Genomic DNA, 14391 nt, shown 5'->3' with positions numbered 1-14391 from the left:
TTGAGTTCCTCTTCACTTTCTGCCATAAGGGTGGTGTCATCTGCATATCTGAGGTTATTGATATTTCTCCCGGCAATCTTGATTCCAGCTTGTGTTTCTTTCAGTCCAGCGTTTCTCATGATGTACTCTGCATATAAGTTAAATAAACAGGGTGACAATATACAGCCTTGACATACTCCTTTTCCTATTTCGAACCAGTCTGTTGTTCTATGTCCGGTTCTAACTGTTGCTTCCTGACCTGCATACAAATTTCTCAAGAGGCAGATCAGGTAGTCTGGTATTCCCATCTCTTGAATTTTTCACAGTTTCTTGTGATCCACACAGTCAAAGGCTTTGGCATAGTCAATAAAGCAGAAATAGATGTTTTTCTGGAACTCTCTTGCTTTTTCCATGATCCAGCGGATGTTGGCAATTTGATCTCTGTTTCCCCTGCCTTTTCTAAAACCAGCTTGAACATCAGGAAGTTCACGGTTCACATATTGCTGAAGCCTGGCCTGGTGAATTTTGAGCATTACTTTAGTAGCGTGTGAGATGAATGCAATTGTGCTATAGTTTGAGCATTCTTTGGCATTGCCTTTCTTTGGGATTGAAATGAAAACTGACCTTTCCTAGATAAAGGTTATTTTATAATGACTATAAATGAAATAAAACTAAGACTTTGAATCACTAATAAACCTGTAAGTTAATACACCTGTGAGTTATAATACACCTGTGAGTTATATCATATTATATATATTAATATTACTTCAGTTTTAAAATGGTCTCCAAAGGACTTGGACAAAGATATATTTACTTAAGATTTTTTTTTAATCAAACAAAAGAGTTTACATTTTTTTGTGATATTTTAATACATTTTTAAGAGCTAACTTGTACCATATAGCTTTACATGCTTCTCAGCAGTTCACTTCAGTTCAGTTCAGTCGCTCAGTTGTGTCCGACTCTTTGCAACCCCATGAACTGCAGCATGCCAGGACTCCCTGTGCATCACCAACTCCCAGAGCCTACCCAAACTCATGTCCTTTGAGTCAGTGATGCCATCCAACCATCTCATCCTCTGTCATCCCCTTCTCCTCCTGAGTTTTAGTTTTTCCTGATGTTTCTAACTGGCTTCCTTTTCACTCCTTGCACGGTTTATCTTCAGCATTTCCTCCATTTCTTTCCAAAGGTGCCTCATGTGATACCGAGTCCCCTGTCCCCACAGACTCTGGACTTCTTATCCCATTCTGGACTGGTTTCTCTCTAGGTCTGCTGCGCACCCAACTGGGATCCTTGGATTCCCTTCCCACGGGGTTGATGTTCCTGACTCCTGGATCCCGTATCTATCTCTCGTGGGTATCCTTTACCTTCCTCCATAATTAAACAAACACGTCATCTATTTTTTTTTCCTGCATCTCATTTTCAAGTAACTTTCTAAAAGTCTGCTGAAGGGTGAAGGCTGCTGTGAATGTGGGGTGGGACGTGGGGGTGGTGGGTTTATCCCCTGCTCTCCCCTTGGCCTCCCTCTCATCTTGCTCCCTCTGGGGGTCTGCCCAGGAGACCTTTCTCTCCTGTGAACACACTCCCTGTTTCTCTCCCTCTACTGCACTCCTCTTTACTCAGCTATCACTTCTCCGTCCAGTGAGTCTTCAAATATTTGTGAAAGATTCTGGTCTCCTATTGCTCCCATGCTTGTTTTTGTTAGCAGCAGAGGGAGAAGAGGGAGGCTATGGTGAGTGGGATGAGCCCAGTGAGTGGGGTGAAATCCAGTCTACCAAGGGCAAGACTTCTGACCTCGGGCAAGTCAGGTAACATCTGTGAGTCAGCTTCCTTATCTGTAAATACTGATACAATGTACATATCTCAAAGGTTAATGAAATGAAATACGAGTTATCATTGGTAAAGTTTTACAGCAAATAATAATACAGAGTAAAGTGAAAGTTGGTCAGTCATGTCCGACTCTTCGTGATCCCTTGGATTACACAGTCCATGGAATTCTCCAGGCCAGAATACTGGAGTGGGTAGCCATTCCTTTCTCCAGGGGATCTTCCCAACCCAGGGATAGAACCCACATCTCCTATATGGCAGGTGGATTCTTTACCAACTGAGCCACAAGGGAAGCCCAAGTGAAGCTGTTTCCACTCGATTTTGAACCCGGGACTTTTGCATGTTAGGTGAACGTGATAACCACCACACTACAGAAACCAGGCACTCTTATCAGTAGATGGTATTATACCTATATATACCTTTACCATCATTTCAGTCAAGTCTCAGGAGGAGTAGTTGACAGAAGCTCTTTTGCTTTCTTAAAAAGAGTAGCTAAATATCATCAACACTTGCTTTCCTTCCTCATCTCCCATGGCAAGGTAATCACATGCAGAACCAAAATAAATGATTTAATTACAAAGATCTGAATTTTTTTTAAAGAAAGACCACTGAGAATGGGTATATCTGAAAGGATGGACACCCTCATATATTATAAGTGTGAACATAAATTGCTACAGTTTCTTTGCATGGCATGGTGGCTCTAGGTATGGAAATTTTTTAGGTGTTGATGCCATCTGATCTTAATTCTACTTCTAGATATAGCTTAAGGGTACAGTCTCAGATGTAGGTGAAGCCTTACACAAGGAGAATGTTCTTTGCACTATTATTTACATAAAGGATTAGAAACTACATCAAGTCCAATATTCAGGAGGGGAAAGCAAGGAGGACAGAACAGCTGCAGGGGTCTCAGCCACTCAGAGCAGGGATACAGGAATTGGGGCAGGGCTGGTGGGACTCCAGGCCCTTGTGGGGAAAAAGGCTCTTGCAGAAGCAAGGAAGACCTGGGCTATGGGAGCCGTATCACCAGGAACTTTATCAAGGAGAGACTTGATAGGGAGCAAGACATCATTTTGGAAGGAAGAGTCATTTAGCAATGAACATATATCCACAAATAAATCTTTTTGTATATATAGGGAGTAGAGCATAGTCATCACACACATGTGATTTGCACCAGAAAGACTCAGGGTCTAGTCCAGACCCTGGCACCAGCGTGACAATTTGGACTCAGCTAAGTTTGAGTGAGTTTCAGGAGCCTGCATGTTAAGGACACTGGATCAATGATATCATTAATATTAGTTATTACCAATTCAAAAACACAGGTGTCCCAACCTCACCTCATTTCCAGAGTATCACCTCCTATCTGTTCTTCTAGTCTCTGGCTTTATTGTTCCTATAACTTCGCAGATAGCTGTCTCCTGTCTGATTACCTTCTCCTTGTGCCCCAACAGGAGAGCAGGACTCTGACTTGGCCTGGAAGGAGCTGTAGGAGGTGAATGACTTTTCTTAACTAACAACCAGCAGAGCCCAGGAGACAGAGAACCGCACTGGGCTAAGTTCCTGGAGGCACTGGTGGCCGTCCCGGGGGAACCCACCGGAGAACTTGTCCCTCGCTGCTCCCTGCAGCCTCTGCTCCTCACAGTGGAGCTCACAGTCTTTTTCTCTCCCCAAGGGTGAGGTCACACCTCCTTCCAGCCTGATGCAGACAAGGAGCTGAAGGGAGATATCTGAGAGCCCCTGCTGCCACCATGAGCTCAGAAAACTTCGGACACTGCTCAGGTAGTCAGCTCTTTCTTCTCTGGAAGGTTCCTACTTGTGACCCAGAATTGAAGGTGGTATTTCCAGGCTGAGTTAAACTACAGAGGAATCAAGAACCATGAAGACGATGGATAGGCATCCTTGAGTTTCCAAGAGAGACCAGGAGATTCCCTTCACCCTGGGGTCTTCCCACAGCCTCCTTCCCAGCCCTCTCCTAGGGAGCCATGACCAAGGTGCTGACTTCCTGCCTCTCCCCCCACCAAGCAAGTGACTCAGGACGGAGGCCAAGAGAGCACACGCGGAGCATGGACCGCAGATGGCAGTCCCCAAGGCCAGGCAGGCCTGGGAGAGGAGGTCCTCCAGCATCATTGGACTTCTCCTGCTCTCTCCCTTGGCCCAAACCTCCTCCTGCTCCCAGACCTTAGGGCATCACCACAGAAGCTGTTTCCTCCAGCTCTTCCCAGCCACCAGCCCAGCCTCTCTGCAAGGGTCAGTGGACCCTGCTCTGAACCCCAGTCTGGCCTTTGCCACCTCCCACCTGAAGGGAGGGGTGATGAGGATCACATCTGGCTCCACCCCTCCTCCACCTGGTGGATCCCCTCCCCTGCCCATCCTAGAGTCTGTGATCAGAAACAGGAATCCTCTCACATGGTAGTTTTGCTCAATGGCATGTGGTCCTAAAGTCTTTTTTAAAATTAGGTAACATGAGTTTGTAATGTTTTCTAAGTTTCGTGTGTACAACACTATATTTCTACTTCTATATATGCTACTGCATGCTCACCACCATAAATGAGTCGCAAAGAATCCCCATTGTGTGCTATAGAGTAGAATGAACAAATCACAGGAATTTTAAATGTAAGGAGACTTCAAAGTCATGTCCAAGAACTGTCTAACTGTTGACTTTGGATTCAACCTCAGAGCTTTCAGCTCTGTGGCCTTGGGCTGTCCATTGTCCTGTCTGAGTTTCACTTGCCTCTTCTGTGAGATAAGGATAATGCCTCTTTGTGTGGATTTACCAAGAAAAACATTTGATATCAAGTCCCAGCCCACACACATATATATAGCCTGGCCACCAGTATCTTACCTACAATTCCATAACCTCCAGATCTCTGAAATCACTCAGGGATTTTGATAACTCATTGAGGAGTAGTCTTACCCTGTAGTGATTTGAGGTTATTTGTAGTCATTACATTCTTTATCCCATTTAACGTGAGTATTTGTTTCACTGCCCAAACATGAAAGCATTCATTTATAGGGCACTGCCCGTCTATTCTGGAAGGGGTAACTAACAAATCACACTTGCTGTTTCTTCTCTTTGTGTGTGTGTGTGTTCAGTTGCTCAGTCATGTCCAACTCTTTGCAACCGCATGGACTGCAGCCTGCCAGCCTGCTCTATCCATGGGATTCTCCAAACAAGAATATTGGAGTGGCTTGCCATGCCCTCCTTCAGGGATCTTCCTGACTCAGGGATCAAAGCCGCCTCTCTTACAAATGGGGGCAGGTTCTTTACCACTAGAACTCCCAGGGAATCCCACCTATGACCTCTATTTACCTCGGAATCCCACGTAGGATCTCATTTCACCTAATCTACTTACAAGCCCTATCTTCAGAAAGGTCACCAGGGGTCAACTCTTCAACACAAATTGGGGGGGGGGGAAGGGGACAGTCCATCCATAACCCTAGGTGACCTCACCAAGAGCACCCCAGGTGACTGCTGCTCAGAAAGATGAATTTTAACTATTTTATACTCAATAACATTTATGTCCCACCACTAATTCTTCTAATCTTATTCCCTTTTCTTTCATCTAGATATTGAGATCTTTTTTGAGGAGGTCGTTGAATGTCTCTGGGACATACTGAGCAGAGAGGAACTGCTACTCCTGCTGAATGAATTCCTGGAGAGAATTAAGGCTGAGGCCAGTTTGTCCAGGTAACCGGCACAGGTGCACCAGGAAGGTCACCCACGTCCCCCAGCACCAGGCTAGCTTCCTCCTGGAGTAACGCCTCCTCCAGGCAGGACCCTACTGTTGGGGTCAAGGATGTTCCTTCTCATGATCCCATCAGGAATGTTTCCTCCATGTCATTTGCTGACAGTGAATGATCGTGGGTTGAGAAGAGAGGAAACCTGCAAGGAAGGTGCAGGTTATATGACCTTGGACAAGTTACTGAACTACTCTCTGCTTTAATTTCTCCATATTTTCATTTTTACTGTGAGGACACTGAGATCATGCATGTAAAGTGCTTCCCATAATGACTGACACAGAGTAAGTACTCAGTCAATAGTAACATTTTAAAAGCTTGTTGGGAAGAGACAGGGGTCAAGGGTCTTCTTTCTGGTGAGGAGAACCAAGCAGAATTTCCTTTGGGACAAGTGGGAAAATCCTGACACCACCATTTGTGTCCTGGGTTTCTGCCTACAGTCTTTCTATTCCTGATGTTAGGAACTGTACGAACCCTGCAGGATCCTGCTGGCCCATAAGGGACAGAGGCTAGAGAGGAACTGGAGGAGCTGATGGGATCCTGGATCTAGCTGTGCCCAAATCCTGGGACCGTGGGCTTAAGACTTTGAATCTCAGATCTGTCCTGTGTCCAGTGGGAATAGCAATTCAGTCTGATGGATTATGGTGATGTCCTCAGAGTGAACTGCAGGGTCAGCGGTGGGGAACCAAGTATAATCATCTCGTCCAAAGGACCAGGGAGGCCTGCACCAGGGTCAGACCCAGGGATCAGGGTGGAGCAGTGGGTCCAGGTTGGAGGACTAGTAGGCAGGCCTGGGTAGCAGGACTAGGACTAGAGTGAAGAGACTGGGCCTTAAGGACACAGAACTGAAGGGACTGTGACCCTAGCAGAGGTCCCCTGAGTGGGAGAGGGGGACATTTCTTCCCTCCCTGGTGGGATCCCCTCATGCTGGACTAGAGGGCCCTGGGTGACTGTGTCTGCACACCCTGCCTGGGACCTGGCTTCTCACTCCACTGGGGACCCTCTTCTAATCTACATGGAGTTCCCCTGACAGTGGGATGGCCATGTGGCTTAGGGAGCCCTCCAGGGTCACAATGAGTGGATGTGATTGTGTGACATTTGAGGGATTCTGAGGAGCCTCACGCATCCCCACCCAAGAGGAAAACGCTTCCTCCACCAGCTGTGTAAGTGCCGGTCTCCTCAGGCTCAGCTGTTCAGATGAATGTTTCCTCAAGTCCCTTGAATCTTTAGAGGGTCCACAGGTTGCACACGGCCTTCGGGTGCAGGCAGTGAAGCTGTCTCCAGGTAAATTGTGAATTAGGTTGGTGACCCCTGAGTGATTGAGGGTGCTGGGTGACGGGTCAGGAGTCAGTGAGGTGAGCTGGAGAGTCCAAGGGAAACAGGGCTCATAGTTCATCTCCCTCTTCCCTGTCAACTGGGGCAGTGGGTGGACCCAGTGACCTTCTGCTGAGAAGGTCAAGGGCTCAATGCTTAGAAGACAGCAGATGGCAGACCAAATGATTATAAGGTGCCTTCTAGCTCTGACTTTTTGGGTTTAAATTATTCTAGGTCATAGAGACAGCCAATCTGCAAAGTGCAAAGGCACGGTGCCCAGGACTGCCCTTACTTTGACTTCAATGGCAAATTTAGGGGATCCCCAAAACGACTCTCAGGTTATCAAGAATTCCCTATAGAATGCATAGGACTCACTGAAAGCTTCATGGTCCCAGCTACAGTTTACTAAAGGGAAGGATAAAAGTTCCCACCAGCCACAGGGCGGAGTCTGGGCAGGTTTCACATACGAAGCTTCCATTGTCCTCAGGACACATTACTGACATGGATTCGGTGTGTGATAAGATGCATGGAGTACTGCTCATCAGGGACACTCACCTTGCTTAAAAGCCAAATTACCCTGACCTGTCATCTCCAGCCCCTCCTGGAAGTCAGACTCGTGCCCCAGTGTCCAGCTCTGCCAGATGGCAGAACTGATACCATGAGACCCAGAGACCTTTGGTCACTCATCACCTTGTCAGACTGACCAGTGACCAAAGGCCCAGGCATGCAAGGATACTCCTATCAGCCAGAATTCTAGGGGCTTAGGGACCACTTCCCAGTAGCCAAGGGCAGGGAGACTTCTCACTATACACTGAAGCCCTTGAATGAAGGTTTTCTCCTCCAGTCCTACATGTCTTTGTTTATCTGTGGAGTTCCCACTCCAAAAACTCTTACAAAGTGGTGGTGTTGACCCACCTGTGAGACATCTTTACCACATACCTTTTCTTTGGCTGAGCCATATGGCCTGTGGGATCCTCATTCCCCAACCAGGGATTGAGTTAAGGCCAGCAGTGGGAGTGCAGAGTTGAAACCTCTGGACCACCTGGGAATTCTCTCAAATACCTCTCTTAAGTTGCCGGTATCCTAAGGTGACCTCGTTTACCTATTCCAAGTTTAGCTATTTCAAGATGGAGCATCTATAAAGTATGAAACGTGTTTAAGGTTGAAAGAGAAAAGTTTACATTTATAAAATTCTTTTCTAATGATTTATAGTAACATCTGTATTTATGCAGAATAGATATTATGGAGCCAATTTTACAGACAAGCAAACTGCCTTTCTAATCCCTTGACCTTCATCGTTACAGGGAAGACACGGATGAACTACACAATTATCTGAACGAATTGAAAAGAGTCTTAGTTGAGGAGGACCAAGAAAAACTCCCCAAAGAGCAGCTGGACAGGAGGAGGTTTCTGAATAAGTTTCCTCGGGTGAAACGGCAGCTGGAGGAGTTCATAGGCAAATTCCATGAGCTCGCAGACAAGGTTGAGAAGGTCCATAAGGGATGTACCATCTCCAACGTGATGGCCCACAGCACTGGTGCTGTGTCTGGTATTCTGACCATCGTTGGCCTGGCCCTGGCACCCGTGACAATGGGGGCCAGTGTGGCGCTCTTGGCCACTGGGATAGGGCTGGGAGCAGCAGCCGGTGTGACCAGTGTGTCCACCAGTATCATCGAACTTGTGAAGAGGTCATCAGCAGAAACCGAAGCCAGTTGCATGATGTCTACTGTTGTCAAGAAATGGAAAGTTCTCCTAGAGGTACTCAAGAGCAACCCCCACATTGTTGACACAAAAAAGGAAGAAGCTGTACAATGCATTGAAATGCACATCCATGCCATGGAGACAGGCAATGCCAACCCTGGCTCTGCAGCCAATGCAAGCATCTACATGAGCCCTGGGAGAATCTCAGGCCCAGCCATCCAGCATATAGAGACAGGTTTCAAAGCCACAGCTTTAACAATTACCAAAGGAGCCCGGATCGCGGGTTTGGCGGCTGCAGGGGTCTTCCTTCTGGTGGATGTGGGCTTCCTGGTGAAGGAGTCAATACACCTGCATGATGGTGCAAAGACAGAAGCAGCCGAAAGCCTGAGGCGACGGGCATGGGAGCTGGAGAGGAAGCTGGAGGAGCTCACCCAGATCTATGAGAGTCTGCAGGAGGACCTGATTTAACCACCCCCAGAGCAGTGTGGGGTCCAGGGACATGTGAGGGGCTAAAGTGCAGAGGTACCTTGTTCTAGGGAAAGAGAGGGAGACCACATTAATGAAGCTGGGTGTTAGGAATTTGGCATTTCTGTGGTTGAGCACATCAGGGAAGGGATGGATGTAGGTGATAGATGAGGAGAGAGAAGGAAAGGGCCTGGAGCCTGGATTAAGGGAGGAGGGGGGACCAGAGAATGAGAGGCGGGGAGAAACCACTGTTTTTCATACTAAGAACTTTTTATTTTGTATTGGAGTATAGCCGATTAACAATGTTGAGATGGTTTCAGGTGAACAGCAAAGGGACTCAGCCATTCATATACACGTATGCATTCTCCCCCCAAACTCCCCTCCCATCAGAAACCACTTACTTTGGACTAAAGATGACACTGGAGGCAGAATAAAGGGAGAGGCAGGCGAACTAGCAATGAGAGGCCAGGTGTACGAACGGGTTGGAAATGGCAGAACGTCAGTTAGGATTGTTGGGATCCAGAAGTGGCAGGGGCTCCTCTATCGCCCTCCACAGGCTGTGATGTCCCAGCAAGAAGAGTCTTCCCTTGGTGGTGGTCTCTAGACCTTTCCTCCGGCATCAACTCACCTTTGGCCCTAGCTGATGTGTCTTACTTAGGGAGTGACTTCTTTTGTTTGCTTGTTTTATTGAAGGATAATTGATTTACAGTATTCTGTTAATTTCAGGTATACAGCAAAGTGATTCAATTATACAGGTATCGATTTATGTGGGCTTCCCAGGTGGTAAAGAATGTGTCTGCTGAGCAAGAGACACAGGTTTGATTCCTGGGTAGGGAAGATTTCCTGTAGGAGGAAATGATACCACCCTGCTATATTCTTGTCTGGGAAATCCCACAGACAGTGGTGCCTGGCGTGTTACAGTCCATGGTGTTCCAAAGAGTCAGACATGACAGAGTATCTGAATATGTATATGTCTATCCTCTTTTTTGTTCATTTCCATTATAGTTTATTACAAAGTATTGAATACTGTTCCTATGCTACTACAGTAGGCAGGCCCTTGTGTATCTGGTGTGTATCTGTTAATCCCGTCTCCTAATTTACCTATATCCACAAAACTTTGTTAAAAAGTTCATTATCTATGTCTATGAGTCTGTTTCTATTCTGTAAGTTCATTTCTATTATGTTCTGGATTCTACATATAAGCTAATAACATATATTTGTCTTTGTCTGACTTACTTCACTCAGTATAGTAATCTCTAGATCCATACATATTGCTACAGATATTATTTCATTCTTTTTTATGGCTGAGTAGGATTCCATGGTATGTATACATGTACCACATGTGCTTTATTCATTAATCTGTCAACAGACATTTAGGTTAATATCATGTCTTGGCCGTTATGAATAGTTCTGCTATGTATCTTTTCAAATTAGAGGTTTAATTTTTTTGTAGAAATATGCCCAGAAGTGAGATTGCTAAATCATAAGGTAGCTCTATTTTTAGTTGTTTAAGAAAACTCCACATGGCCTTCCATAGTGGCTGCACCAATTTATATTCCCACCAACAGTGTAGGAGGGTTCCCTTTTCTCCACAGCCTCAGAGCATTGTAGATGTAGGTGATGGCCCCTGTGATCGCTGTAGGGGAGATAACTTATTGTAGTTTGATTGCATTTGTCTAATAATTAGTGACGTTGAGTATGTTTTCACGTACCTGCTGGCCATCTGTAAGTCTTCATGAAGAATTGTCTGTGTAGATCTTCAGGCAGTGGCTTCTTGATGACGATGGTGGTGATGATGTTGGTGGCAGCAGTGCTGTGACAACACAGTGGATGGAACATCTGACATGTTGCCAGGAGCTCTTTGGGTCCAGAGTGCACCGAGAGACCAGTGACGTTTCCATGAAAATCCAAATGTGGAGGAGGAACAGAGGTTGATTAAAAGAAAGAAAGAAAGAAGGATGAAACAAGGAGGCAGAAACAGGTCAAGGAACTTTCGGTGTGTCAGGAGATGAAACAGCCTGGGGCCAACAGACACGACTCTCTGACCCCCGGTTTCTTCTTCAGCTGGGGGTGAGGCTGGATAAGATATTTCAGGTGGTTCTGGTTTTCTCCACCTTGTGTTCTCTAGACTCTGGTTCAATAAATATAAGCTGTTTCACTGAGGCTTCCTTGCATTGACTGAGGGGCTCAGCTGGGCTCCAGATGCCTGACCTCCTTCCCCAGGAGCCTGTCTCCCAGGGTCTCAGGGAACACGTCCTCCATGGCTCCTCCTGTCTGCCTGCTGGGCTCCCATCCAATCATTTCCCTAAGATCCTGGAGCCCTGCAGGCTTCGTGGGATGCCCGGGGAGCCCATGTCATCTGACTTGGGCTGAGCACTGGGATGCTCCTCCTCCAGCCCCAGGGACCAGAATGGACACCCAAGGGGGACTGAGAGCGGAGGGCTTGTGTGCAGGTGTGAGAGAGGGTCAGCCGTAAACAGAGGGGAGAGAGAGACAGCAACACACTTGCCCAGGCTGCCTCACAATTCACCAGGACTCCTGCAGGAGCTTCCAGAATTGCCTTCCTGTGTTTACCTTGGGGCACTGCCCTGCCCCACTCATCTATTCCCCGCTTGGGCTAGAATGACCCAGAAGAATATCGACCTTAACACAACTGCTTTCACCTCCTCCACAGCTACCCGTGACTCTGAGCACAGATGCTGAAGCCTAATTGCAGACCAAAGCAGTGTGCAGTAGCGGGGTCCCCTGAGGGCAGAACTGGAGGCCAGGCTCACTCGATCTCCAGGAGCAGGACTGAGGGGCTGGAGGATGGGAGCAGGCATGGAGGGAAAGTCCATCCAAGGCCATGTTCTGACTTGGTCACCCATCTGGGATTGCACCTGCCTGGACCTTCTGAGGAGCCTTCGTGGGGTGCCTCAGGCTCCTCCTGTCCCGGAAGGAGAGGGGAGAATCTGGTTGTGGCTCTTGCCCCCATGGGCCTGCTCCACAGGGCACCGACTCTCTGTGTTTCCATGTGTGGAGCATGTGAGCACTTAACTGGCTCCCACGCCTGGAGCCCAAAGACGGAAGCCAGAGATCCGAGACCTGGAAGTGATCCCAGGATGTCTCCTAAGTCCCTCCCCACGTGCTGCAGGGCCCTCTCCCCACTTTTGTCCAAACCTCCCTCGGAAGACTTTCCTCAGTGCCTCTGACTCCCTCTCATCCAGTGTTTCCCTGAGGCTTCAATCAGCCCTTCCATTCCTTCCTGAAGATGTCAGCAGTCATGGCCAGCATCTGTCTAATCCCCGAATCATGAGTGTAATTCCTTCTGTAATTCTTTGTAAGTTCCTCGGGAATTCAAATCCTGCCCAGACTTCTCCTAGGCAGGGTTCCAGGCACTGGATACAGAACCATTCAGTGTCCATCCCCACGTCCCTGTGAACCCTTAGATCTTCACCCCATTCAGCTCAATGTGCAGATAATACAATTCCACAGTCATCCCTGTGTCAGCTGAGATCCCTGTGGTTCTGAGCAACAAACTGAGTTTGGCTAAGTGAGCACAGAAGAGCATGCACTGGAGGGATGCAGGCCAGGTCAGAAAATGGAAAGAAGCCCCCAAACCTGCACAGTTCAGGAAGGACAGAAAGTAGGGCAGGTCCCCCTGCAGGAGCTCACAGTCTGTCCCCAGAGACCCCTTCCAGCAGGGAGCTTAGGTCCAAGGCCCTGGAATCTCAGTGTCAGGTTCCCAGGAGACAGAGGAGCTTGGGTCTGAGGACTATATTCTTGGACCAATAGGTCAGGCTGAAGGATGAGGAAGATGAATTGTTAACAGGGACCTGAACCCTGGGGGGAGAGTCTCAGGAAGAGAGACTCCAGATTGAGTGCTTCCTGGATGCACACGTGCCCTCTACTCAGACCAATGGAAACGACTCTCCTTACCCTATTCTGGGTCCAACATCCCACACACAACAGTAAGTGCACCGGCCACTTCCCCAGCTGGAGACAAACACGAATCTCCTCTCCCTGCTGCGTGTTGCTGGGATGTCAGGGGTGAAGGGCCCCAGTGCGATGCCAGTGCTTCTCCTGCTCTGTGGGCTCCTTTCCCAGTGCTCTGCATGTATGTTAAACATGTGCAGCAACAGGGAGGTGCAGTAACCCCAGGACCTCAGGAGCACTGCTCCCCTGATACCAGTCTTCACTGCGATCCCACTTCCAGTCCCTCTTTACTGCGGGGAAATTCACCCCTGTGTAGCCTCGTCTGGGCCATCGCTGTGTCAGCACTGTCACCTGGGTCCTTATCAAGACCTCACTGACCCTCTGAGAGCACGTGCTTGTCGCCCCAACAGAGAACAGGAGGAAGCTGGGCCCAGGGTCCAGGAGTGTGGCCACAGCCCCCACCTGGAAGGGCCATCCTGGGTGGGGCCTCCGGGTGCTGGAGCCTCTTCCCTGGATCCATGTTGAGCTGATTGGTCAGGAGGATGCAGGGTGTCCTGTTTCAGGAGGAAGTGAAGCAAGCATGTGGTGTTTCTGTAACACAGCTCATCCTGGCCCAGGGTGGTGGACTCACCTCCTTGGAGCCCAGGCCACGGGGCTATCTGTCGCCACTTGCTGTGCTTCCCAATGTGGGGAGAGATGGGCACATGTCTCTCCCGCCACCCAGGACCTGAGTCCCTTCTGGCAGGGCCTGTTTTGGAGGCTTCTAGCTCCTCGCTTGGCCCTGAGTTTGCTGGTTTTAAGCTGCTGCTCCTAGTTCTCATGAATGCCTTGAAGTTCACAGAGCTGCCATCGTACCAACCGGCACACAGCCTCCAGCTGCCTTGTTCCCAGGGCTTAGACCGAAGAGAACAGGGGTGTCTTGAGTCTGCAGAGGTCCATACTTAGAATCCACGGGTTTTCTCAGGAAGTTGTGCTGCTGACACAGAATATTTAACAACTGGTTACACTCAGATGCCTGTGGAGCTGGTCTGGACCCAGTCTCTGCGACAAGGACAGTTGGTGAGGAGCACCTTGTACTGTCCCAGTGAGGCTCTCAAGCCACCTGTGGTGTTGCCCGTCACCCTGCACATGGCCCCACACTGCTCAGCCACCCATGCTTAGCCCCTGCGCTTCTGAAGGATGTTGAAGCCAGTCTTGACTTTAAAGTACCTTTTTCAGAAGAAACCTTTGGGGACTTCCCTGGTACAGTGGTAAAGAAGCTGCCTGACAATGCAAGGGACATGGGTTTGATCCCTGGTCCGGGAAGATCCGACATGCTGGGAGCAACTAAGCCCATGGACCAAAACTACTGAGCCCACTCCCAGAGTCCGTGCTCTGCAAAAAGAGAAGCCACTGCAATGAGAAGCCCGATACTCAACGAAGAGTAGCCCACTCGCTGCAACTAGAGAAAGCAGCCCC

The 14391-nt window shown here is 48.4% G+C and overlaps 1 protein-coding gene across 1 annotated transcript; it reads left to right on the top strand.

Moving 5' to 3' along the window:
• Nucleotides 1–3477: 3477 nt before the first annotated feature.
• Nucleotides 3478–9755, top strand: LOC105003393 (apolipoprotein L2-like). The gene is made up of 3 exons (XM_010860530.1): nucleotides 3478–3579; nucleotides 5368–5488; nucleotides 8157–9755. Exons 1-3 carry the CDS (start codon nucleotides 3549–3551, stop codon nucleotides 9019–9021), a joined length of 1017 nt encoding a protein of 338 aa, XP_010858832.1. The 5' UTR covers nucleotides 3478–3548; the 3' UTR covers nucleotides 9022–9755.
• The last annotated feature ends 4636 nt before the right edge of the window (nucleotides 9756–14391 follow it).

This window comes from Bison bison, unplaced genomic scaffold (genome assembly GCF_000754665.1).
Source record: "Bison bison bison isolate TAMUID 2011002044 unplaced genomic scaffold, Bison_UMD1.0 scf7180017864468, whole genome shotgun sequence".
Lineage (NCBI taxonomy): Eukaryota > Metazoa > Chordata > Mammalia > Artiodactyla > Bovidae > Bison > Bison bison.
Note: the sequence above shows the minus strand (reverse complement) of the source record. Positions and strands in the feature narration are given on the sequence as shown.

What these genes read in the sequence shown, in the direction of transcription:
- LOC105003393 (XM_010860530.1), top strand. Translation starts at nt 3,549, where the DNA reads ATGAGCTCAGAAAACTTCGGACACTGCTCAG. An exon ending in AAACTTCGGACACTGCTCAG is followed by an intron (nt 3,580 to 5,367) that starts GTAGTCAGCTCT and finishes TCTTTCATCTAG; the next exon opens with ATATTGAGATCTTTTTTGAG. An exon ending in GCTGAGGCCAGTTTGTCCAG is followed by an intron (nt 5,489 to 8,156) that starts GTAACCGGCACA and finishes TCATCGTTACAG; the next exon opens with GGAAGACACGGATGAACTAC.